General features: G+C 64.8%; 2 protein-coding genes and 1 non-coding gene across 3 annotated transcripts; 1 reads left to right on the plus strand and 2 right to left on the minus strand.

Annotated features, from left to right (window-relative positions):
• The first annotated feature begins 549 nt into the window (after positions 1 to 549).
• LOC121361903 lies at positions 550 to 656 on the plus strand. The gene has a single exon (XR_005956418.1). It is a non-coding gene; the product is annotated as a U6 spliceosomal RNA (small nuclear RNA).
• A 322-nt stretch (positions 657 to 978) lies between these two features.
• Positions 979 to 16,565, minus strand: ABCA7 (ATP binding cassette subfamily A member 7). Its single transcript, XM_041482497.1, has 50 exons — positions 16,524 to 16,565; positions 14,854 to 15,144; positions 14,645 to 14,738; positions 14,351 to 14,492; positions 14,143 to 14,270; positions 13,957 to 14,078; positions 13,689 to 13,883; positions 13,503 to 13,592; positions 13,192 to 13,417; positions 12,953 to 13,092; positions 12,760 to 12,876; positions 12,412 to 12,591; positions 12,126 to 12,334; positions 11,859 to 12,035; positions 11,439 to 11,661; positions 11,114 to 11,335; positions 10,800 to 11,004; positions 10,615 to 10,731; positions 10,281 to 10,452; positions 9,997 to 10,128; positions 9,766 to 9,905; positions 9,553 to 9,690; positions 9,212 to 9,423; positions 9,015 to 9,087; positions 8,568 to 8,770; positions 8,405 to 8,453; positions 8,138 to 8,200; positions 7,390 to 7,544; positions 7,185 to 7,309; positions 7,011 to 7,109; positions 6,627 to 6,822; positions 6,412 to 6,506; positions 6,192 to 6,224; positions 5,756 to 5,861; positions 5,599 to 5,673; positions 5,193 to 5,362; positions 4,949 to 5,126; positions 4,748 to 4,863; positions 4,450 to 4,594; positions 4,234 to 4,357; positions 4,013 to 4,145; positions 3,257 to 3,377; positions 3,088 to 3,150; positions 2,905 to 3,011; positions 2,416 to 2,557; positions 2,212 to 2,346; positions 2,032 to 2,135; positions 1,844 to 1,936; positions 1,524 to 1,761; positions 979 to 1,449 (listed from the first exon to the last, which is right to left on the minus strand). Exons 2-50 carry the CDS (start codon positions 14,917 to 14,919, stop codon positions 1,309 to 1,311), a joined length of 6,729 nt encoding a protein of 2,242 aa, XP_041338431.1. The 5' UTR covers positions 14,920 to 15,144; positions 16,524 to 16,565; the 3' UTR covers positions 979 to 1,308.
• A 636-nt stretch (positions 16,566 to 17,201) lies between these two features.
• Positions 17,202 to 21,981, minus strand: CNN2 (calponin 2). Its single transcript, XM_041481504.1, has 7 exons — positions 21,857 to 21,981; positions 19,625 to 19,746; positions 19,242 to 19,308; positions 19,027 to 19,164; positions 18,757 to 18,873; positions 18,321 to 18,467; positions 17,202 to 18,244 (listed from the first exon to the last, which is right to left on the minus strand). Exons 1-7 carry the CDS (start codon positions 21,917 to 21,919, stop codon positions 17,975 to 17,977), a joined length of 924 nt encoding a protein of 307 aa, XP_041337438.1. The 5' UTR covers positions 21,920 to 21,981; the 3' UTR covers positions 17,202 to 17,974.
• Positions 21,982 to 23,190: the final 1,209 nt, after the last annotated feature.

Here is a 23,190-nt window from a genome sequence, read left to right on the forward strand (position 1 = left end):
CCCGACGGGTCAGGCCTGGGCACTCAGCGGGGCCAGGCAGCTACGCGGCCGGAGCAGACGCACCAGGGACGTGGCTGCCGGGATGTCCCCGCGGCCATGGGGGTCTCTCAGCAGGGCGGGGAGGCGCGGCGCGGCCCGGGCGCGGCGAGCGGCTCAGCGGTCCCGGCGCGGTCCCGTCTCGTCCCTCAGCGCTCCGCCGCCATTTTCCTCCGCCGGCCACGGCGGCTCACGCGCGTGCGCGCGCACGCGCGCCCGGAGCACGACGGGACCGTGGCGGACACGCTCCGGCCCGGCCCCGCCTCCATGCAAATGAGAAGATTTCCCACCATGCATCGCGCACAAGGCGGCACCTCCGGGCGGCAGTTCGGCCTTGAAAGCACAAAAAATTTCACAAAAATGGAAGATTTAGAATAAAAAATTAGAATCTATCGCTTGGGAGAGTGACCATGTGAAGAAAAGCAAAGGAATCCAAAAAATTATTAACTCGTACTGAGGTAAAAATTTTCAAGTATGGGAGGTTTAAATAGCGCTTCGGGTGCAAGGCAGTTCGTGCTCGCTTCGGCAGCACATATACTAAAATTGGAACGATACAGAGAAGATTAGCATGGCCCCTGCGCAAGGATGACACGCAAATTCGTGAAGCGTTCCATATTTTTTTCCGGGCACGGTCTCGAAGCCCCTCCCCGGGACCACCCTTTTGTCCCCCCGAGAAGCGGCACGGGCCGTCCCAGCCCCCCGCGAGGCCGGGGGAGCCCCCCAGGCGCGGCCCTGACGCAGGCGAACATCGACCCTCAGGTTTCCAGGCAGCAGCTGACAGGAGGAGAGGACGCGGTCTTAAGCTGCGCCAAGGGGAATTTAGGTTGGATATTAGAAGTTTTTTATGGACGCGGTGCTGTCCCGCTGTGCCCCCGCCCTGTCCCCCACCGCGGTCGCGTTGTGGCGAGGGCAGTGGAGCCCCCCGGCAGTACCGTGGGTTTTTATTGAATTGCTCTGTTACAGCAAGCTCGGCGCCGGTGGGGAGCAGCGGGGTCCCAAGGCCAGCCCCAGACCCCCCCATCCAGCTCAGCCCCGCACAGGGCATCAACCCCACCGCAGGGAGCCGGGGCCAGCTCTGTCCTGGCACTCTGAGCCCTCCCCAGCAGCCACTGTCCCATGCGATGGTGACACCGTGCCAGCGGGCAGGATGCGCCCACGCCTCTTCTCTGCAGCTCTGGGGGGCTGCAGTTCCCAAAGCCCTGTGACCCTGGCTCGTGCTGTGGTGACAACCAAGGAGGGGGCTGTGGGGGTCCATGGGACACCACGGCCCACTCAGACAGCGCTCTCCTGGTAGCTGTCGTCCTCCAGGAATCTGCTCAGCCTCCTCCCCGGGCCGGGGGCCGCATCCTGCCCTGGGGCTGTGACCTCCCCGGCGTCCCCATCGCTCTGCTCCTGGGCAAAGTGCATGAAGACCTGCAGGGAGGGCAGGATGAGAGACAGCACCGTGGGACAGGGCCCCCACGCCCTCACACTGCCTCCCCTGTCACCTGGTCCAGCGTGGTCTGGGACACGGAGTAGTCCTCTATGTGGCAGGGGCCACGGTGGGCGGCCAGAAGGCTGAAGACGGTGGCCAGGGAGGTGACACGGGCAGGCAGGTGGTACTGCAGCAGCCCCCCATGCTGCTCCCTCAGCACGATGCCGGGGAAGTGCTGCTGCAGCAGGGCCTGCACCGCTGCTGGGCCAGGGCCCCCCGCCCGCACCACCACCGTGTACCCGTCCCCAAACCTGCGGGGAGAGGGGACACTGCTGTGAGGACTGGCCACGGCCACCACCCTCTGCAGACCCCCTTAGCCCCCCGATCTGATACCTGTTCTTGAGGTGCTGGACGCTGCCCAGGCAGCGGAACCGGCCGTTGACCATGATGGCCATCCTGGTGCAGAGCGCCTCGCACTCCTCCATGCTGGGGGGACACGTGTGAGCCCCCCAGGGCGGAGGGACACTCCCTCCTGGGGGGTTCCTACAGGAACAGGGTGCTCCCCGTTGGTGGGGGCTCACCTGTGGGACGTGAGCACCACGGACCGGCCGTCCCGGATAACGCCAAGGATGCGCTCCCACAGGAACCTCCGGGCTTGTGGGTCCATCCCCGTTGTGGGCTCATCCTGCAATGGTCCCGGCCTTGGGTCAGCCTGGGCAGGACCCTGGTGCTGCCGTGCGGCCTCCCAATGCCCCCCTCACCAGGAAAACAACAGGGGGGCAGCCGAGGAGGGCGATGGCCGTGGAGAGCTTGCGTTTGTTGCCCCCGCTGTACTTGCCCGCCGGCCGGTCGGCGTGCGGGCCCAGCCCCAGAGCGGTGATGCCCCACTGAGCCACCTGCGAGAGACAGAGGGGGTGAGGGTGGGGGCTCCCCCTGGGCTGGGGAGGACAGGGTACGGGCCCTACCCTGGGGGTCTCCTCCTCCGGGATCCCACGCAGGCGGCTGTAGAACTCCAGGTGCTCCCGCCCCGTCAGCAGGTCCGTGATGGCGTCAAACTGGGGACAGTAACCCATGTGCTGGTGGACAGACTGGAGGTCGGTGAGCACACTGTGGGATGGGGACAGGTGAGCATGGGGCAGGGACAGGTGAGCACAGGATGAGGACAAGTGAGCATGTGACAGGGACAGGTGAGCATGGAACAGGGACAGGTGAGCACACTCTGGGATGGGGACAGGTGAGCATGGGGCAGGGACAGGTGAGCACATTGTGGGATGGGGACATGTGCCAGGGATACTGTGGGAACAGGGACAAGCAGCTGCAGGGACGAGGATGAAGATGAAGCAGGCTGCAGGGCAAAGGGCCAGGAAGGGCACAGGTGGGGACAGAGATGGTGACATAGGTGCTGTGAGGACACGGAGAGGAATCCAAGCCATGGAGTCCCTGCATTCACCCACCTGTGCCCCTTCAACCAGGCCTCTCCCAGCGTCACCTCTGTGTCCCCTGTCAGCATCTTGAAGGTTGAGGTTTTCCCAGCACCATTCACCCCCAGGAGGCCAAAGCACTGTGGGGGCAGAGCAGGGTCACTGGCAGCCCTGGCCCTGCCCACAGAGCTGTCTGTCTGTCCATCTGTCCCTCACCTCCCCGGGGGGGATGGCCACGCAGAGCCGGTCCACGGCCGGAGCCTTCCTGCGCCGGTACACCTGCATGGAGGAGAGGTGGCACTGGGTGCTCCCTCCTGTCACTGCCACTGTGCCAGGGGTCCTGGGTGGGCTGGAGCTCACAGCAGGGTCCAGCCCACGCACCCACCTTGGTCAGGTCCTTCAGAAGCAGGAGGTGGCCGTGTGGGGGGATGCTGCCCACCCTCGCCCGCTCCCTGGCCACGTCCTGGTCCTCATCTCCCAGCGAGGGCAGTTCCAGAGCCCGTGGGCTGTGGGAACAGGGGCAAGGGCACATCCAGGGCTGTCCACCTCCCTGAGCACCCCCAGGGTACTGTGTCCAGCTCTGTGTGCAGTTTAGGAAGGACATTGATATGCTTGAACACATCCAAAGGAAGGCAACAAGGCTGGTGAGGGGTTTGGAACACAAACCCTGTGAGGAATGACTGAAGGAGCTGGGGGTGTTTAGCCTGGAGAAAAGGAGACTCAGGGTGACCTTATCACTCTCTGCAACTCCCTGAAAGGTGGCTGTATCAGGTGGGGGTTGGTCTCTTTCTGCAGGCAGCACTGACAGAACCAGAGGACACAGTCTTAAGCTGTGCCAAGGAAAACTTTGGCAGGATATTAGGAAAAAGTTTTTTATGGAAAGAGTGATAAAGTTCTGGAATGGCTGCCTGGGGAGGTGGTGGGTGTGTTTAACACCCATCCCTGGGTGTGTTTAACAAAGCCTGGATGTGGCACTGGGTGCCAGGGTTTAGTTGAGGTGTTGGGGCTGGGTTGGACTCGATGATCTTAAAGGTCTCTTCCAACCCAGTGATTCTGTGATTCTGATTCTAAGGGATTCTGGGATTCTGATTCTCAGGGATTCAGGGATTCTGGGATTCTGTACCCCCCGGCCAGCGCTCACCCCAGGCGCAGGAAGAAGCGGTGGTACTGCAGCAGGAGGGTGAAGAGGAAGAAGACGATGCCCTCGATGGCCATGGCAAACATGTTCTTCCCCGCTAGGTCCCAGGAGAGGGGGGACACGAAGCGCTTGTCCCCTGCAAGCAGCCAGAGGGGCTGTAGGAATAGGGGACCCCTGTGCTGGGCTTTGGGGGGGTCGAGCAGCCCTGACACCCCCGGACTCACCAAACCTCTCAAAGGCATCAGCCATTGCCTGGTTCTTCACCATGTCAATGAGGCCTCGGCCCAAGCAGAAGTGGGGGAAGATGAGGAAAACCTTCTTCAGGACACGGTTGATGTCATTGAGGTTCTGATGGGGCAGCAAAGAGAGGGGTGGGGGAGCTGGCACTGGCACTGGCACTGGAGGGGACTGACGGGGGTGCAGGGTATGCCAAGGCTCACCTGGTCCACAAAGAGCTCCAGCACAAAGGTGGCCACGCTGCCATTGATGCCGATGAAGAGGTTGATGCAGGTCAGGGCCACGTAGGCAGTGCTGGGGATGCTGAAGAGGAAGGAGGCTGGATACATCAGGGGGGTGATGGACCACCTGCAGGGGGGAGAGCAGGGGCTGGCTGAGGTGCACCTCCCAGCCTGGGGGGCTTGAGAGTGCACCCACCCTCCCAAGCACCACAACCCCTCACCCCGGCTGCCCCCAGCCCCACAACCCCCTTGCCCCTGCTGGGCTCTGCTGCCCCATCACCCGTAGAGCAGCAGCAGCAGCACCAGGGAGGGCAGGTTGGCCGAGGACACGTAGGATTCCTGCTGGAAGCAGAGGAAGATGAGGATGACCAGCAGCGCGGGGACCAGGTAGTTGCACTGAGGGGATGGAAAAGCAAGGAAAGGGGTCAGGGGTGGGACCAGACCCCTTGGAACTAATCCCTGTCCCCATCCCCATCCCCACCATGTCCCAGGCGAAGTTGCCTAGCCAGTAGGTGATGGGCTTCATCCCGCTGACAAACTGAAGGTGCTTGGCCTTGCTGACCCGCTCCTCGATGAGGAAGACGACGAAGCTGGCCGGGACGAAGGACATGGCGAAGATCACGCAGATGGAGACCAGCACGTCCACAGAGGTGGCCATCCTGCCGAGGAGGGGAGAGCTCAGCGGGGGCCGGAGGGGGCTGTGGGACCCCCATCCCCACACTCACAGGGCGGCCTCGGAGAGCTGCTCCTTGGTGAGGTTCAGGGGGTGGTTGGTGGCCGTGATGCCGAAGCGCGCGGGGTCGGTGCCGGGGGGCAGCCGGGCTCGCAGCAGCCCATTGCTGGCCACGTTGAGGAAGGAGACCATGGCGTGCCAGCCCTTGTTGTTGAACCAAACCTGCAGCATGGGGAGGGCCGGGCAGCTCAGAGCCCCCCACCCAACCTGGCACTGCCCCTGGTTGTGCCTGCAGCACCAACTCCCACCAGGAGCACTCCCAATCCCCACCGGGCTCCTGCTCCCTTCCAGCCACGCTCAGTCCTTCTTGGGCTGCTCCACCCCTTGAGGAGACACCGCTGTCACATCCCTGCTGTCCCCAGCTCTCCCCTCTGAGGCACCCCCAGCCCTGGGCACACCTTGATATTCCTGCGGGCATCCAAACCCTCGATGAAGCGGCTGAGGTTGGCCAGGAGCCGATCCGAGGGGCTGCCCTGGGTGCAGGAACACAGGGTGAGGAGGGGTCTCCCAGCACTGGGACCCCAGAGCCGAGCCAGGGGCTGAGTCCGGCTGTACCAGGGTGATGTTGAGCAGCACCCGGAGCTCCAGCACCGCCTGATCCACCTCTGCTGCTGATGGCAGGGCCTGGGAGCTGCCAGCACCCAGGGAGAAGCCGCCGTACCTGCAGGAGAAACGGGGCTCCCAAACCTGCCAGAGAGACTCCCACTGCCAGCGTGCCAGGAACTGGGCTTGAGGATCCACCTGGGTCCCTTCCACCCCTGGAGATTCTACAATTCTGTGAAACCTGACACCCATTCCCCACTGCCACCTTTGTGCAAACTCAACCCTCCACTCGCCCGGGTGCCAGAGTGAGGGACACACAGCAGAGGGCTGAAGGCATCTGGATCATGGCTCTGCCCAGGGACCACTCAGGCTCTCCCCAAACCCACCAGGGATCTCTTGTCTCCCTCCATTCCTGGCTGTGCCAGTCCCCAGCCCCTGCCCAGCTCACCTCTGCTCATTCACCCACTTCTTGTTCCTCAGCCTGAAAGAAATGAGGTGGGGGAGTCAGAGGAGAGAGAAACCCCCTGAGGGGACATTAGGGCAGCACCTGCCCACCCAGCCACGTGTCCCCAGCAGTGTCCCCTTCCCCCAGGTGTCCCTGGGGTGTTCCCTTGGTGTCCCCACAGTGCCCCTGCAGTGTCCCTGGTGTTCCCAGCCCCAGCACTCACTCCTGACGGATGATCTGGGGATAGGTCTTCACCAGGTAGTCAGAGATGTTCCTGCCCGTCAGGTTCTGAAGGACGTCCCCTGTGCCCCTCTGCACCTGCAGGATGGACAGAGGGGCTGGATGGATACCCAGCCCTGTGGCATCCCAGAGCACCACCTGCCCCCACAGCCAGCAGTGACAGAGCCCTGGGGCTGCCCCTGCGAGGCTGGGGGTTACCTGGGGTGGTGGGAGCCCCCCGGCCCCCTCAGGACACTCAGGCAGCATCCTGTGTGCCCCTGGCCCGCTGCACTGGCACGGGGGGGACGGCTTGGCCCGTGTCCAGTTCCCACGCTGCAGCACTTCCAGCAGGGATGGGGGGGCCGAGGGGGTGGAGAAGCCATCGGGGTGGGAAGCCGGTGGGCACAGCCCTGCCCTGGGCACCGGGACAGAGAGAGAAACTCCCGTTACCAGCCTGGTGTGAGCCAGGGGCACCGGGACCCACCGTGGGCATGCTGGGGGGTCCCACAGCGTCACACCAGGTGGCAGAGCTGCTCCGTGGGCAGGTGGGCACTGGGGTGGGGGACAAGCCCCGGCTGTCCCCGTCCTTCCGAGGACACTCACGCCTTCCCCTCTTCCTTCATGCACTTGGTGCCGAAGCCGGGCTCAGCCAGGAACGCCTCCAGCAGCCGGACTGTGTCGGGGTCTCCCGGGGCGTCGTTGCTGTCGGGAGACACAGGAGTGAGCTGGTGGCAGTGGGGGACCAGGGACACGGCGGGCAGAGGGCTGGGGACACACCTGAAAAAGGTGAACTGCTGCCCGTACATCCAGGGCTGCAGCTGCAGCGGCGGGTACTTCCCGAAGGGCGGCACGATCAGGCTGAAGAGCAGCGCGACGCAGACGAAGACGGCGGGGAGGACGATCTGAGGAGGCCGGGGGGATGAGGTTTGGCTCTGCCCAACCCTGCCCCGTGTCCTGCTCCATCCCCACCCCGCGGCCCCACCTGCGCGAAGAATCCGCGGGTGCTGCGCCGAGCGTGGAGCATCCTCTTGGTGAAGAGAGCGCGGAGCTGGCGGCAGGTGAGCGCCCAGCCCCGCACCCTCCCGCACGCCTGCCCCGCCGCCCCCCGCAGCAGATCCGTCTCCCGGGGCTCCTCCGCTGCCGGGACACACACGGGTCTGGCAAGGGACTCGTGCCAGGCGGGGTGAGGGGGGACAGGCTGCTGGCAGGGGCGCCCCCCCACCCCAGCAGGGACGGGGTGCTGCATGCAGGAGCCCCCAGCCCCCCCAAACTGCCCCCAGCTCCTACCTCGCCGGGCTCCTTTGGCTCAATGTAAAGGAGAGGAGAGAGGGGTTACTACCAGTGCCCACCCAGGGCAGAGCTGGTGCCCCAAACCACCACAGCCCCCCCAGGCTCCCGTGGCTGTCCCCACCCCACTTCTCCCTCAAGAGTTCTCCTCTTGAATTCCCCCCCTGGGATTTCATATCCCATCCCAATTCCTGCGCAGAACTGGGCTTCCCCAAATCCATCCTCATCCCAGATCTTTGCTCTGGGGACACCCCAAAACTGGGAGGTAGCTATGCTGCACGAGGGTCCCTGAGTATCCCCCTGCTTGAAGGGACACGTGCCTGAAGGGATGCCTGCTTGGAGGGACAGCCACCCAGATGGACACGTGCCATCACCCCAGCCCAGGGGCTGGAGGTGGGGAGCCCTCAGCAGCAGCTCAGGGGTCCCACCTCCCCCATCCTTACCCATCTCTCCATCGGCCACATCCCCATCCCCCATCTCGCCAGGAGCTGCTCCTTTCATGGTGCCTGACAAAATGAGGACAAGATGCCAGGGCAGGACCAAGGGGACAGGCTGTGACACCACTCTGCATCCACAGGTGTTCCCAGCAGGGCCCCTAGCCCTGGCAGGGTGCTGGGGACACCCCACTCCTCTGCTTTGGGCTGCTGAGCACCTCCCCAGCCCTCCCTGCATCCCAGAGCTCAGCTCCAGCCAGGACTGAGGGGTTTTACCCGTGGTGTCAGTGTCCAGCGCTGTGTCCTCGGCCACCTTCAGGAAGATCTGGGCGTGTGGGAGGGCTGGTGTTAAACACACACCAGCACCCACAGCCCAGTGAGGGAAACCCCCTGGTCAGGAGCACCCTGGGAGCCTCTTGACCACAGCCCCCCAGGGTACCTCTTCCAGGGTGGTGTCAGAGATGCCGTAGCTGGAGACCCCCAGTTCCCCCAGGCGTGCGTCCAGCTCACGGAACAGCTCCCCGAAGGCCCCGTCCCTGGCCCCACTGTAGGGCAGGACAAAGAGCACCTCGTGCCCGATGTCCTCCACCAGCCGGGAGCCAGGGACCAGCTTCTGGATCAGCGCTGACAGCTGGGCCACATCTGGAGGGATGGGGAGGGCTGGAAACCCAGGGCAGGAGCCACTGGCTGGCACAGCTGGCCACAGCTCTGTGTGCCTGGCATCCCAGCCTGAGTGTCCCCAGGGGAGATGGAGGGGATGGGGATCTCCTTCTGCACTTCCAATAAAAGGGGGAGAGGGGCCAGATGCGGGGCTGTGCACCCCCAGCCTCCCTGGGGTGTTGGGGGAGCAGCTGGGGGTGACACTGTGAGGGGACAAAAGGCTCACCCACGGCACTGGCATCACTGCCCCGCTCGCTGCCCAGGCCCGTGTCACTGCTGTGCTCCGAGTCACTGCCATCCTGCAGCAAAGGGTGGCTGGAGCCTGGCACCCCACAGCAGGACCTGGCCCCCAGTGCTCCCCAATATCCAGGATGGAGACACTGGCTGCCCTTTGGGGGATGATCACAGGACTGAGGGTCCCACCTTTTTGGTGACACCGGGGACAGTGCCGGTGTTGCCGCCTGTCCCGCTCCTGTCCCGCTTCACCAGGGTGAGGTGGTACCCGGTGCCAAGCCTGGCCTTGAGGAAGAGGGGGGACCCACAGCAGCAGAGCCGGCCCTGTGAGATGATGGCGGTGCGGTCCCCCAGGAGCTCTGCCTCGTCCATGTAGTGGGTGGACAGGATGATGGTGCGGCCTGGGGACCAGGAACGGGCTTGACCCCCTTGCTGGACCCCCCCATTGCAGGTTCTCCCCACCAGCACACCCCCCCGCTCGCCCCAGGCTGGGGGGCTCAGAGGGTGAAGCGGGGGCTCCCAGCCCTGACCTTTGCGGTATTTGAGCAGCAGCTCCCAGATGCTGCGGCGGGAGAAGGGGTCGACGCCGGCCGTGGGCTCATCCAGGATGACCACCCGGGAGCCGCCCACGAAGGCGATGGCCACCGAGAGCTTCCGCTGCATCCCGCCTGCAGAGGGAGGCGTTGGGGAGGCTCGGAGCCAGCGAGCCACGCTCAGGCACCCAGCCCGACCCCCACACGCACCCGAGAGGTTCCTGGTCTGCTCCCGGCGCTTGTGGGGCAGCCCCGTGTCCTGGAGCAGCTGCTCCATCTCCTCCTGCACCTGCCTCTCCGAGAGCCCCTTCAGCCGCCCGTAGAACCAGACGTGCTCCTCCACCGTCAGGCTGTGGGGACGGGGGAAAGGCAGGGTGAGGGGCACAGGGATGGAGGGAGACAACCCTGCATCACTCCCCACACCACCCCAGCCCTGCCTACATGTCGAAGAGCACGTTGTGCTGGGGACACATGCCCATGGATTTGCGGATGCTGTCGATATCGGAGCAGATGTCCCAGCCCAGAACATAGGCAGTGCCCGAGGTGGGGGGCAGAAGGCCAGTCAGGATGGACCTGGAAATGGTGAGAAAAGTGGGACATGGAGCACAGGGGCAGCAAGGCTTGGGGCCAGGGTACCCTGTCCTGTGTGAGGACCAGGTGGGGACAGAGTCAGGCTCAGCTCCTGTCCCCAGCCATGGCCATGCAGCCCCTCTGTGGTGGCTCACATGGTGGTGGTCTTCCCAGCGCCGTTGTGGCCCAGGAAGGAGGTGATCTGCCCCTCGTAGAAGTCCAGGCTCAGCCCGTTGACGGCCGCACGGCCGCTGCTGCCATAGACCTTCACCAGGTTGCGGATGGAGACGCCGGGCTGGAGATCGGCAGGCGGCTCCTCCACCAGCACTGGAAGCCACCAAGGGGTCACATCCCTGGCCAGGACCCCTCGCTGGGGGCAGGACCCCTTGCCATGGGGTGCAGGACCCTCCACTGGGGAGCAAGACCTGGGCTGGAGGGCTCCATGGCCACTGCCCTCAGCCATGCACTCCAGGGTGGGCAGGGACTCACCTTGGGGTGCAGTGTGGGGGCTGGTGTGGTACAGGGAGTGCCCAGATGAGGATGACTCTCCAAACCAGTAGCTCTTCAGGAAGGGGAAATTCCAGGGCTTGGGGATCCCGTACTGACCTGCAGCAGAAGGGGTTAAGTGGGGCCAGGGCTGAGTGGCAGCTGGGGGTCAGGGGAGCTGCACTCACCTGGGAAGACACCCTCGAGGTACCAGGTGGCCAGGCCGTAGAGGACAGCGTCCAGCAGCAGCAGCCCCATGGCTGCAGCGAAGCTGTACGGGTCTCCTGGCACGGGGCTGGCAGCCAGGTTGTGCCACTGGATGCCCACGCCCTGCTCCTCGTAGAGGGAGAAGTAATCACAGCCGAAGCCGAAGGCCACGGGGGACAGCAGGCTCTGAGGACAGCCAGAAAGGCAGTGAGGGCAAGGACTGGCTTGGGGGGTGCAGCCCAAAACCCCCACCCAGAGCAGCAGGGGCATTGCAGAGGGGCAGCTCCGGGCTCACCACCAGGACACGGATTGGGAAGGTGATGTAGTCGCGCCAGGCGACGCACAGCACGTAGGGCAGGTAGAGTGAGAAGTAAATGATGCCACCGCACGCCGAGGCCAGGTTGGCACGGGGGAAGAAGGTGCTGATGAGGAAGCACTGGCTGATGGTGGCTACTGAGAAGGTGCCGAGGAAGAGGAAGATGACTGCTGGGTCACTGTAGGGCAGGATGTTTCCCAGCTGTGGATGGAGGCAGGTTGGAGCCTGTGGAGCCTCCCGTGCTGGCTCCCAGCCCTGATGTTCCCTGTGTCACCCATGCTGTCCCCTGAGACCTGCAACCTGCCTTGAGGATGAGGACAAGGAGGGCAGAGCTGAGGAGGAAGGGGATGAAGCTGCTGAGGAACCAGCTGAGCCAGAGGATCCCGCTGCTCAGCCCCATGGTCTTCATGGTCTCCTTGAGACGCGTCTCCTTCTCGTGCACCACCCCCTTGATGATCATGGCCACTGAGTAGATCCAGGCCAGAGTCATGAAGAGAGGCAGTGAGCGGTTCAGGACCCTCAAGAACCTGGGGAGATACCACCAGCCATTCCACCCTTAGCTCAACACTCCTGGGCCACTCTTGTGCCAGGGACACCAGGGCATGACCAGCCCTGTGCCACCTCCCCAGCGCAGCCGTGCTGCAGGATGCTTGGATGTGTCCCCCATTGCAGCAGGGGGGTCACCCAACTGTCCCAGGGTCTGGGGCTGCCCCTGCCCACTCACACATCATCCACATAGCAGGGGTAGGGCATCTGCTGGACGTAGACCCCTGTCCGTGGGGCAGCCCCAGTCTGCACCCGCACCACCGCCTGCTCCACCAGGTCCTGAATGTACACGAAGCCCCCCCAGACGTAGCGCAGGTCACTGAAGGGGTCAGCTGCAGGGCCTGGGTCCCAAAACCTGGGGGCAGAGCACGGTGCTGGGAGCAGGGATGCCCTGGCAATGAGCACAGGGTGGCCAAGGAGACAGAGAGGGAGGGCATCCCCCAACCTGTCCTTGATCTTGTTGGTCCTCGTGACGTCATCAATGTCCATGCGGATCTTGTAGCGGACGTGGGGTGGCAGTCCGGGGGCTGTGGCATTGATGGGGGGCTGGAAGACCACTGCTGCCCAAAACTGCTGCTCCTCCAGCAGCTCCAGGGCTCGGGCTACCAGCTGCTCCTCGGTGGCCACTGCCTCGATCTTGTCCAGGCAGACACACTGTGGGAGGGCAGGTAGGGCTCAGCGGGCACGGGCGGTGCAAGGGGCCAGCCTGCCCACAGCAGGGTGACACAAACCTCCATGAACTGTGACAGCATGCTCAGGACTGTGTCCACATCAACGTACACCTGGTGCCAGGTGAGGCCTGGTCCCCCGGCTGGCCCTGTCAGGAATGTGACCAGCTCTGGCAGCTTCCAGGAGGTGCCGTTGAGGAACCCATCCAGGAGCTGGGCTGTGCTCGGGGCCAGCAGCAGGTCCTGCAAAGCACCAGGGTATGGGAGGCCATGCAGCCCACCCTGCTCCATCTGCATCCCACCCTTCTCCAGCTGCAGCCCACCCCACTCCTGGCCACTCGCACCCCAGCACAGCCCATCTTGCACCCCACAGCAACCCCATTCCCAATGGAGGAGTCTGGGGTCACCCACCTGGAGCACCTGCATCTCCAGGCTGCTGTTGAGGAGGGTGTAAATTCGGGGTCCCAGCTCCTGCCAGGCACCCCCCAACTCCCCCAGCACCGCCAGCTCCCGGAAGGTCCGATTCACCTGTGTGAAGGAGGTGAGACAGGTTTGGGATGAGAACCCCCCAAGCCCCTCCAGCCCTCCTGCAGCCCCTACTCACCTCAGCCATGACACTGTCGGGGCCAGGCCCAGGTGGGGTGTACAGAATCTTTCCCACAAAGAGGGGCTTGATCCCCCGCCAGAAGATCTGTGAGAGGGGGCTGGACTCCAGGCTGCGGAGCAGCTCCCGGCAGAAGGGACCTGGGGGTGCAGAGCTGAGCCCTCACCACCAGCCCCCCACCACCGGCCCCCCCTGCCCCCCGCAGCCCCTGGCTGAGCCTCTCACAGCCCCCCACTCACTGGTGCTGCCTGAGGCCACAGGTCTGTGCTCCGAGCTGTTACGGTCCAGGAAGGCTTTGACATCGTTGTCCTCGTACCAGTTGAGGGAGGGGATCCTGAGCCCCCCGCCCTCGGGGTGCCCACAGGCAATGTGTGACAGGGCTGTGAAGGCTCCCGTGCTGGTGTTGGGCACCCTCAGCCCCTCAATCTCCTGACGCAGCTCGGCCAGGCTGGTCATGGAGGAGACCTGGGGAGAGTGGGATGACAGTGGAGAGGGGCAGTGGGAGACAGGGGCACGGTGGGGGTGGGCAGGGGGCAGGAGAGGGGCGTACCTCCTCCATCAGGGATGCTGCATCCCGCAGGAAGCTGCCCAAAGCTTCCACGGTGCCAGCGATTCCGCTCAACTCTGAGCTCAGCTGTTCCTACAAGGGGCATGAGAAGGGGGTCACAGCCCTGGCAGGGAGGCCAGGGGTCTCTGCCTCGCTGCCCTCCAGCACACGACAGCGCTGGAGGCTCACCGCCAGCAGTCGTGGGAAGTCCATCTGGGAGAGGAAGGAGCCCTCCACGGCACGGAGCTGGGAGCTGGGCAGCGCGCAGAGTCCTTGCTGCAGGCTCTGTGTGGAGTCGGCGTCGCCGCCCACCAGGAAGCCCCCCAGGACCGAGGCGTTGCAGACCAGGGCCTTCAGCGGGAGGCGAATGCTCTCCAAGGAGAACTGGAAGGAGAGGGCAGTCGTGATGCGGTCACCGGCAGCGGGCACCGGGAGTGGGCACCGCGGCGACACTCACGATGCGGGGGCTGAGCCGAGCCCCCATCAGCTCATCCACCAGCGCCGGGGGCAGAGATGTGTTGGTCCGCAGGAACCGGGAGAAAGTCTCATCCTCTCTCAAGTATTCCCTCACCGGCAGAGCTGGGGGAGCAGGGGTCAGACAAGGGGTCTGGCTCCCCCGGCACCCCCCGCCCCCGGTGCTCACCGCTCCGCTGGTTCCCGCTGTCCCGGAGCCGGCGCAGGGCGGGCAGGAGCCGGGCGAAGCTGCGCAGGAGCCGCTGCCCGTGCCCGCGGAGCAGAACCCGCCGGGCTTCGGTCAGGAGACGGGAGACGCTGTGACACGGGACATGGGTGGGCAATGAGACCCCGGGCCAGCCCCGCTCTGCCCCGCAGCTCCCCAGCCCCGCGCTCACATGGAGCCATCGAAGTTTCCCACCACGCCAGGGGCTTCTCCTGCCGCGGGGTGCCGGAAGCAGGGGTTGTTCATGTTGCAGATGATGCCCTGCAGCCAGGGCAGGGTCCCCGCAGAGGGCAGCGCCTTGTTGGGAAAGTGGCCTGAGGGAGAGGGAGGCAGGTTCAGGGGACCCCACACACACCCGAGTACCCTGTGACCACAGGGTCCCCCCGCTGTCATCGCGAAGGGCTCCCGTACCGGGGCACACAGAGGGGTCTTATCTGGCTTAGGGGGTCCTGCGGGGGGCACTCACACTCATGTTGCTTGAAGGGAGGGTGGGATCGCCGCACTGAGATCAAGATAAGGAAGAGGAAGAGGGGCCACAGGATCTCGATAGCCAGCTGGATCTGGGGGACACGCAAGGCTGGTGGGATCCCGGTCCGAATCAGTGCCCGGGGCTCTGCCTGCCCCTGTGCCAGGCACCTGCGGCTCTGGGTAGCCCCATCCCAATCGCCCACTCACCCGCTGCCGCCGGCGGTAGGTGAAGTTCTTCCAGAGCAGCAGCCCCAGCTGGGTGCCCACCGCCATCGCGGGGGTCGCGGGCCCACCTCGGCTCCGGCTGCGGGTGAGAGCAGGGGGGGCAGCCCCGAGCTGGGGGCGGCGGCTGGGCTCTCACTTCCTTCTGCTTCGGGGCTTATCACACCCCGGGCACGGTGCCGGGCACAGGGCTGAGCTCCGGGGCCGGCAGAAGCCGGACGGCATTCCGGCAGCAAAGCTCCTTTCCGGAGCTAAAGGCTCAAATCACATTATTTCCTAAAGCAAAAGCACCAGAGCTGGGCACGAGCTCTCTCCAGGAGCCAGCAGCACGGTTCGCTGCCCATGCCGGGCACAGGGAGCAGTCCAGCACCCCAGGAGTAGCTCCGGGCGAGCTGGGCAGCCCGGGAGAGGCTGAGACCTGCCCGTGCCTCAGTTTCCCCGTGAGAGGGATGTGGGAGGGGCTCTCATGAGCCGAGGAGCGAAATTGCTCCGGTGCAGCGGGCTCGAGCTCCGACACCCGTATCCCACGGGGGTAGCAGCCACATCTCTGCCAGTTCCCGGGAATTTACCCACCCCTGGAGCGGGGCCAGCAGCTCCGGGGCCCGGCAGCAAAGCTCTGCCAGGGCGGCTCAGTGACGAGCCCGGTGGCGGCGGCGGCACGACCCAACCCGCAGCGTTCCGCCCGGTGCACCCGCCCACGCCCCGGGAGAACCGAGCTCCGGGGCGGCTCCCCGGTCACCGCCAGCCTGGGACACCACCAGCCCCGGACTTGCCCCTCGTTTTTCCCCGGGGCCCGGGGAGCCGCGCACTCCCCGCCGCGCCGCGCTCGCCGCCACCCGCCCGCGCCCGGGGCTAAGCCGGGTCCCGGGCGCAGGCGGGATAAGCGGGCACGGGGCAGCGGGATTAGGATCCCGGCTAGGAAATCCGCCTAATCGGCCTGAGGGGCCGGACACGAGTGGGTTCGGGGGTAGGATTCCTCCGGGGATGCACCGGGGTCAGCTGGGGTGACACGGAGAGAAAGAAGGAGCTGCCAGGTGGGGGTGACAAGGGGAGACAGAGGTGTCTGAGTGTCCCCATCCGCTGGAACCGGAGGGTGCTGCGGATCTGCCGGTCCGGGGGAGCCCCAGCCCCGCGGGGGCGGCGGCACTTTTCGGGACAAAACAACCACAGAATCCCTGGATCCTCCCGGGGGACTCGCGTGGGAATGTGCTCACTCATCTCACGAGGACAAACACGCCGCACCGCTGCAGCCGGGAGCTCGGTGGACGCCGCGACCCCGGCAACCGCCGGACCAACCGCAGCTCCCGGCGCCCTCCGACCCCGCGTCCCCCAACCCGGTTCGGCCGCACGGAGCCCCGCTCCGGGCGGGGTGCGGAGTCACCGGGAGGCGGACGGGCCGGGAAGATATAGGGACAGCTCAGACACGGACAACCCAGGGGGGACATGGGGACAGCTCGAAGGAACGATGACAGTCCAGAGGGGACACGGGGACAGTTCAGGGCTACGATGGGGACACGGGATAGCCTCGGAGGGGGGGCGGGGAGGCACTAAGAGCCTCGGGGGGACGCTGGGCGGCCGCATCCAGACGAGACCAGCAGCCGGGACACAGCCTCGCCTCTCGGCCCTCGCAGCCCCCGGCCCGGGACCCCCGTTACCTGATGCTGCTGCGCGGCCTCTTTAAGAGACCCCGCGGCTCCGCCGGGCGCGCGCAGGCCCCGCCCACCCCGCGCTACAAAGTAGCCGTGGGCGTGACGTCATGGAGCCGGCTCTTAAAGGGGCAGGTGCGGCGGGGGGCGGGGAGTAGGAATCCCGCCCCCACCCCGCCCCATCCCATGGATCCCATGGATCCCATGGATCCCATCCCATCCCATCCCATCCCATCCCATGGATCCCATCATTCCATCCCATCCCATCCCATCCCATCCCATGGATCCCATCCCATAAATTCCATCCCATGGATTCCATCCCATCCCATCCCATCCCATCCCATCCCACCCCACTCCACCCCTGGGAGCCCCACGGAGCGGCGTGGCTCTCCGAAACGCAGCATTTCCCCCAAAAAAGGTGGATCCCTTCCCGGAATAGGCACGTCCCATCCTGTCCCGTTGGCACAGTTAATTACTCATTCATCCCGCACATCCATTAACCCCGCAGCCCGTTCCCGGCTCCCCGGGACACGCAGCATCCCGCCCCAGCCCTCTGTCACTCCGGGGATCTCACCCAGCTCTCTGTAGCCCCCCAGGCACAGAGAGAGACCCGCCTGAGGCTGGAGAAGGCGCCTGCAGCAGACACCAGCTCCTGTTTATGTTGAAAGGATTTGTTTTTTTTTTTTTAATAAATGGTTTCAGTCTGAGAGCATCCACTTTAAAAACCTCACGGGAGGGGAGATGTCGATGGGCAGGGCACCGCCCCGGTTCAGGATGCAGCCATTGGAGCCAACCTCGGCTCCAACGAGCCTGGGCGATCAGGTTGCAGCAGGGCTGGGAGTGCCAGCTGTGCCAGCTGTGCCAGCTCCCGGCCCAGCCCTGCAGCCATCACCGTGGCCTTGAAAACTTGGTCTCTACGAGTTCTGCAAAAAGGGCATTTCCAGCATTTAGCGATCGCACCAGAGTGCAGACCTGTGTGCACACACACGTTTTCACTCACAAACGCACACCACAAGCCCGAGGCCTCTCCCAGATGTGCTTCCCCCGTGTCCCGCTGACCCCAGTCCCTCTCCTCCACAGGGCTGAGCAGGGTCCTGCCAGCACAGGGACGAGCAGCAGCACCAGGGGCAGCAGGGCACCCACTCCCGCTCCTTGCTGAGGGATCCGGGGGCATCACAGGGGTGTGTGGTGGGCGCTGGCTGAGTCAGAGGTGACACTGTCCACTCCCAGATGCTGCAACATCTGCCACCGTCCTGCTGCCCCAGCGTCTTGGAGCTCCTGGTGGGGGAATCTGCTGGGCTCTTCTCTAGAAACAGGGTCTTTATTTCCTCGCTCAGAAAAATAGATTCATTTCCAGAGTTTAAAAAAAAAAAAAAGAGTTTTAAAAGAGGGAATGATGACAGTGGAGGCCGGAACGCGGCTGCACATGAGATGGTGCGGCTGGGGCGGAGCCATCCCGCTCAGTAGCTCTCCTCCTCCTCCTCACGGTAGTAGCGGTACCCGGGCGGGTCCCCGCTCAGGTCCCCGGCAGCGTTGGCCACCTCGCCCTGGCTGCCCTGGGGGCAGTACTTGGGGTCGTAGATCTGGCGGCCGAGGCCAAAGACCTGCCCGCTCTGGTTGGCGCCCTGGTTGGAGCCCATCTGCAGCGACATGGAGGAGTTGTCACACTTCTCTGTCCCCATCTTGGCATCATAGATGTGTCTCCTGGTGCCGGGAGCCGTCATGCCCACCTGGAAGGAAGGACAGGATGGAGCAGGGCTCAGCTGTGGCACTCCCATCCCTCCCCAGCTCAGTGTGGGGGCTCACCTGACTGGCACACTTGTTAGTGCCCATCTGGAGGCTGATGGTGGAGTGGTCCATGGGTGGCAGGATCTGATTTTTGGGGTCGTAGAGGTGCCTCCTGGTGCCATAGGCCGTCATGCCGGACTGGCTGGCACACTTGTTTGTGCCCATCTGACAAAGGGGTCTGGTGAGGAACGTGTGCTGCCCCACATGTGCCCCTTCTCCCCCTGTCCCTATCCCCCCCAACCTGGGGAGCACAGCCAGTGCTCCCTAACCCATCTCCCAGCCACTGAGTGCTGGACACAGAGCCAAGATGGTCCCCGATCCCAAGGACACTTGAGACACCTCATGCCTTAGGTCCCTCCAGCAATGCCTGGAGCTGTGACAGCGCTGAGAATCTGACAGAACTGAGCACCCTTTGCCCAGCCCCCCACCCATGGGACCCCGTGTGGCAGCCCACCTGCAGCCCGATCACACACTGCCCAGCCTTCATCTTGGCCTCGTCGAAATTCCTCTGCTGCTTCTCCGAGTACTTCACGCCGATGTCCACCCCGCTCTGCAGCCCCTTCGTCTTGGCCTGCCAGGAGCAGCTGTGAGGAAGGACAGGGGTCCCAAACCCCCCACCCACTCCCTGGGCAGGGGGAGCTGTGGGGTCCCACAGGCACCAGCCCAAACTCGGGGTCCCCATGGGGCTGCAGCCCATCCCAAACTGCTCATCCTCTGTGCTCACCATTCCCGCCAGTGCCAGCAGTGACACCTGCACCTGCGTCAGGTTCCCGCTCTCAAAAAGGTCGTTGGCTTCAAAGAGGTCCACGGGGTTCATACCGTAGCTGGCCATGGCCTTGATGAAGTTGGAGAGGTTCTCAAGCTGTGGAGAGGCAGAGGGGTGAGCCCTGGTGGGTGACAGCAGGAACAGCAGGCGGGTGGCAGCAGAGCTGCACCTACCTGGTGCCAGTTCTGGGCCGAGTGGTTGATCTTCCTCACTGAGTTGGGCTGCAGCTTGTTCATGAGCCTGGAGGGAGGCAGGGGGACATGAGGCTGTGGCAGGAAAAAAACCTCAAAGTGGCTGCAGGGCATAAGCTCCTTTCGGGAAGGTCCAGCCCAGGCCTCCTCCATGTGAGGCAAGTTTCCCCCCCCAGTCCCTCTTTGTCCTCAGGGCTCTCCCCAGACACAGAAGCCCTGGGGGTGACTCTGGCAGGTCCCACTGGCATCCAGCCCACCCTCCCACCACAAGGGCTGGTGAGGGTCCCCTGGAGGTTTGGTATCCCCCATCTCCTCCCAGCTGGAGCAGGGGCTGGGGCCATGCTCAGCACTGCCCCAGGACTCACTCGCAGAGGATCACCCCATCCTTCAGCCCCTTCTGGAAGTCAGGTCCAATCTGTTTTCCTGTCACGCTCTCGATCCACGTCCGCAGCTCAGCCTCCTTCTGTGGATCATACTTCTGGGCGAGCTGGGGGGCAGTGGGGGGACAGCTCAGGCAGGGCCCCAGCATGCACCCCAAACCCCTCATGGGGACAGTTCCCCCCCCCGGTATGGGAACAGGGACAGGAGCATGAGGATGATGCTGCCAGCAGATACAGCAGCTTCTGAACCATTCCAAAAGCATGAGAAGGAACTGCCCATGGGATTAGGGGGAAGTGACCCCCCGGATTTGTCTCTCCCTGTCTGCTGGAGCCCGTGGGAGCTCAGCTCTGAGCCCCAGGGGTCCTGGCCACGAGATGCTCTCCCTTTCCCTTCTGGCGAGGCCCAACCTCCACCACAAATTCCTCAGTCACCGCGGCTATGCCAGGAATGTGGATGTCTCCTCCCAAATGGAGACCAGCTGCCAGGGCCAGCAGCATCTCTGTCGTCTCAGCCCCCAGCCCACAAGGGAAGGGAAAGTTCTCCTGGCCTAGGGAGGGAAGGGTCTGGAAACCCCGAGTGCTGTCCTGCCCCAGCCCAGCGCCTCTGATGCTCAGCTGGCACCTGGGGGTGGCCCCAGGGCATGCACCAGCCTCTCGCCCATCCTGTCCCTTCCTGGTCCTCCTATGTGCCAAGGCCATGAGTTCCTAGGGATCCTGGACACAGGGAGACTCTGGGATGGGCACAGTCCAGCCCTGCTACGTGGCAGGGAGACACTCCAGTTCCAAATGGAAGCTCGGCTGATGCAGGACATGGTTCACCCTCATGACACCACGTGTGTCCTGGCTGGGGCATTCTACAGTCCCACCAGCTGATTTTCTGGAGCGTGAGCAGCTGAAGCCAGTTCCTCTTCCCTCCCCACGGCCAGCCTGAGGATTTCCCAGGGCATGGGGAGTACACCAGCCCCACAGAGATCCCACCACAGCCCAGTCTGCAAGGGCTTCCACAGACTGGGAGCATGTCACTGGTTGATCTGGTTCCCAGTCGGTGATGTCACCTCCATCAGACACACCGGGGCAGTTGGACTGGCTCACGTCTTGCTGAATCAACATGAAGCACTGTCACCCGCTCAGCTGGGGCAGCCCAGCCCCGGGCAGGCCGGGGCTCATCCTCTCCCCGTTACGAAATGCAAATCTGCAAATCCCCTGCCATGCCAGGTAAGGAGTGAGCGCCCGGCCACGACCACCACATCCCGCCACCACCCCGGCCACGGCAGCCGCGTGCCTGTCACCACTTGTCCCTTCTCCTGCCTGTCCAGGTGTCCCCGGGCAGAACACTCTCAAACCACCCTCAAGCCACCTGCCCCGGGGTGACCACGGCTCAGTCTCTGCTCGCCTGGGCACAGCACCGACCACCCGGGGCTGCTGTGTCCCCTGCGCCCCCCGGCTCGGCAGGACCCCCGTGCGGGGGCAGGAGGGTGCCGGCAGCTGCGCGCACCCCCCGGCACCCGGATCCCACCTAGGGGTGCAAACAGCTCAGCCGGAGGCTCCCATCCCTCCTTCCCCTCCCGGCCCCGCGGCACTTCGGCGGGAGTGTCACCGGGGCCAAAAGCCGCATCCCCGGAGAAGCGGGGACGCTGCCAGGTCGGAGCATCCCATAGAGCGATGTGGAGCTGCGGGGAAGCAGAAAGCGGAGAAGCTTTGTGGAGCTGGTCTGGAGAGGAGCGAGGCGATCGCCCCCAGCCCCGGGTGTGACGGGAAAGGTCCCCTCCGTTTGCCGGGGGCAGGGGAGCCACAGCGGCCGCCGCACGGGAGACACCCAACCGCGGTCCCCAAGACACGTCCCTGGGACCCTCTGGGCAGGTTCAGGACACTCGAGACTGGGAGCCCAGCTTCGCTATCCCCAGCCCTCAGAGACCTCGGTACTCTGAGTCCTTCAGTTCCGCATCCTCCCGGGAAGCCCCGGATTTCCATCTTCCCGGAATCCCCCAACTTCTCCGCTCTTGGCCGGCTCTGTAGTCCTGGGGCATATCGGAAAAACGCCCGCCTCTCCAGAACCCGGGATGTAACCGGGACGCCCCAGCAGCACCGGGATGCTCGACTCTCCCGCGCCTCCAGGAGCACCGGCAGCCACAGCGCCCGGTGGCCCCGGTATCCCCCAGCCCCCGCTTCACCCGCGCCCGGTGGTCCCGGCACCGCCCGGCCCCCGCCGCGGCTCACCCGGTTCTTGACTTCGGCGGAGAGGCCGTAGGACGGGCCCTTGTTGAACTGGGAGCTGCTCATGGCGGGGAAAGGAGTCGGTACCGGAGCGGGGAGCGGGCAATGGGGCCGGTACCGGAGCGGGCTCGGGCGGGGCGGGGGCGGGGTCGGGCCCGGCCCCCCCCGCGTTGATTGGACGGGGTAAAATGTCCAAATAAGGGCAGGAGCGGCCGGATCGAGGGGAGGGTCCCGAACCCCGACATTGCCACTCGGGGAGCACCGGGAGGCACCGGAGTCGGGGCAGCCCGGGGCCGGAACTGGAGCCGTCCCGGGCACACGGGCACTGGGTACACACGGGCACAGAGACAGACGGGCACACGTGTGTGCATCCCTGTACACGGGTGTGGGCACCCTGGCCCGTGCCCGTGGGTGCCACATGTAGCACTCACACAACACACACACACAGAGAACACACAAAACACACACACACACAGAACACACACACAACACACAGAACACACACAGAACACACACAACACACACAACACTCACACACAACACACAGAGAACACACAGAGAACACACAGAACACACAACACACGCACACATAACACATACACACACAACACACACGCACCCCCCGACCCACGGGCGCTGCCCTGCACTCGCACACGCACTCGCACATTCGCTCACTCATGCCTCACACATTCACTGCCGCCCTCTCTCACGCACACACGCGGGCCACGCGTACACCTTCCATCATCCTTGCATCTCACGGACCTCCACCCATCCCCAACAGCATCCTGCTCCTCTTGGCCTGCCCTCTGCCGTGCCCGTGTCCTCACGGGGCTGGCATAAGTTCCACGAGAGACCGCCCGGTACGGCCCGGCCCGGTACGGCCCGGCGGGGAGGTGCCGGGATGAAGGAGAGCGGGAGGGGGACACCATCACCCCCCGACCGCCCGCAGGGGCTGGCAGCCGTCCCCAGCAGCCCGTGGGCAGCGGCCGGGGGTCCCCACGCAGCACCCAGAGGGCCCGGTCTGGCTCTCTGCAGGGGTCTGTCCGATGTCCCCCGATAGTCCCGTTGCGAGGTCGCAGTGCCCCGTGCATGGGAGAGTCACGGTGGGACTGTGGGTGCACAGAGCCCGGGGAGGGCAGGAGGCAGGGCTGTGACCCCAGAGGGCCGGTCCCGGCACCAACACCGAGCCTGCAGAAGGGCAGAGCCGGGAGCATCCCACAAGTGGGAGCCCAAAGCCCCCCATCCCACCCAACCCCACACCTGGGGCCTTCAGAGGGATGGACATTCAGATTGTCATCCCTGGATGGATGGACACCCCCAAACAGGGTGAACTCCAA

The sequence above is a fragment of the Pyrgilauda ruficollis genome, unplaced genomic scaffold (genome assembly GCF_017590135.1).
Source record: "Pyrgilauda ruficollis isolate IOZ18807 unplaced genomic scaffold, ASM1759013v1 scaffold115, whole genome shotgun sequence".
Classification (NCBI taxonomy): Eukaryota; Metazoa; Chordata; class Aves; order Passeriformes; family Passeridae; genus Pyrgilauda; species Pyrgilauda ruficollis.

Bases quoted from the DNA above. Each gene is read 5' to 3' on its own strand.
- ABCA7 (XM_041482497.1), bottom strand. From the start codon at position 14,919: ATGGCGGTGGGCACCCAGCTGGGGCTGCTGCTCTGGAAGAACTTCACC. The intron at 9,088-9,211 runs GTGGGACCCTCA...CCTTTGCTGCAG, and splicing joins TCCCCGGTGTCACCAAAAAG to GATGGCAGTGACTCGGAGCA. The intron at 5,127-5,192 runs GTGAGTGTGGGG...CCTCCTCGGCAG, and splicing joins CAGCTCTCCGAGGCCGCCCT to GATGGCCACCTCTGTGGACG.
- CNN2 (XM_041481504.1), bottom strand. From the start codon at position 21,919: ATGAGCAGCTCCCAGTTCAACAAGGGCCCGTCCTACGGCCTCTCCGCC. The intron at 19,309-19,624 runs GTGAGTCCTGGG...GCCTCCCTCCAG, and splicing joins GATGGGGTGATCCTCTGCGA to GCTCATGAACAAGCTGCAGC. The intron at 18,874-19,026 runs GTGAGCACAGAG...TGCTCCTGGCAG, and splicing joins TGCTGGCACTGGCGGGAATG to GCCAAGACGAAGGGGCTGCA.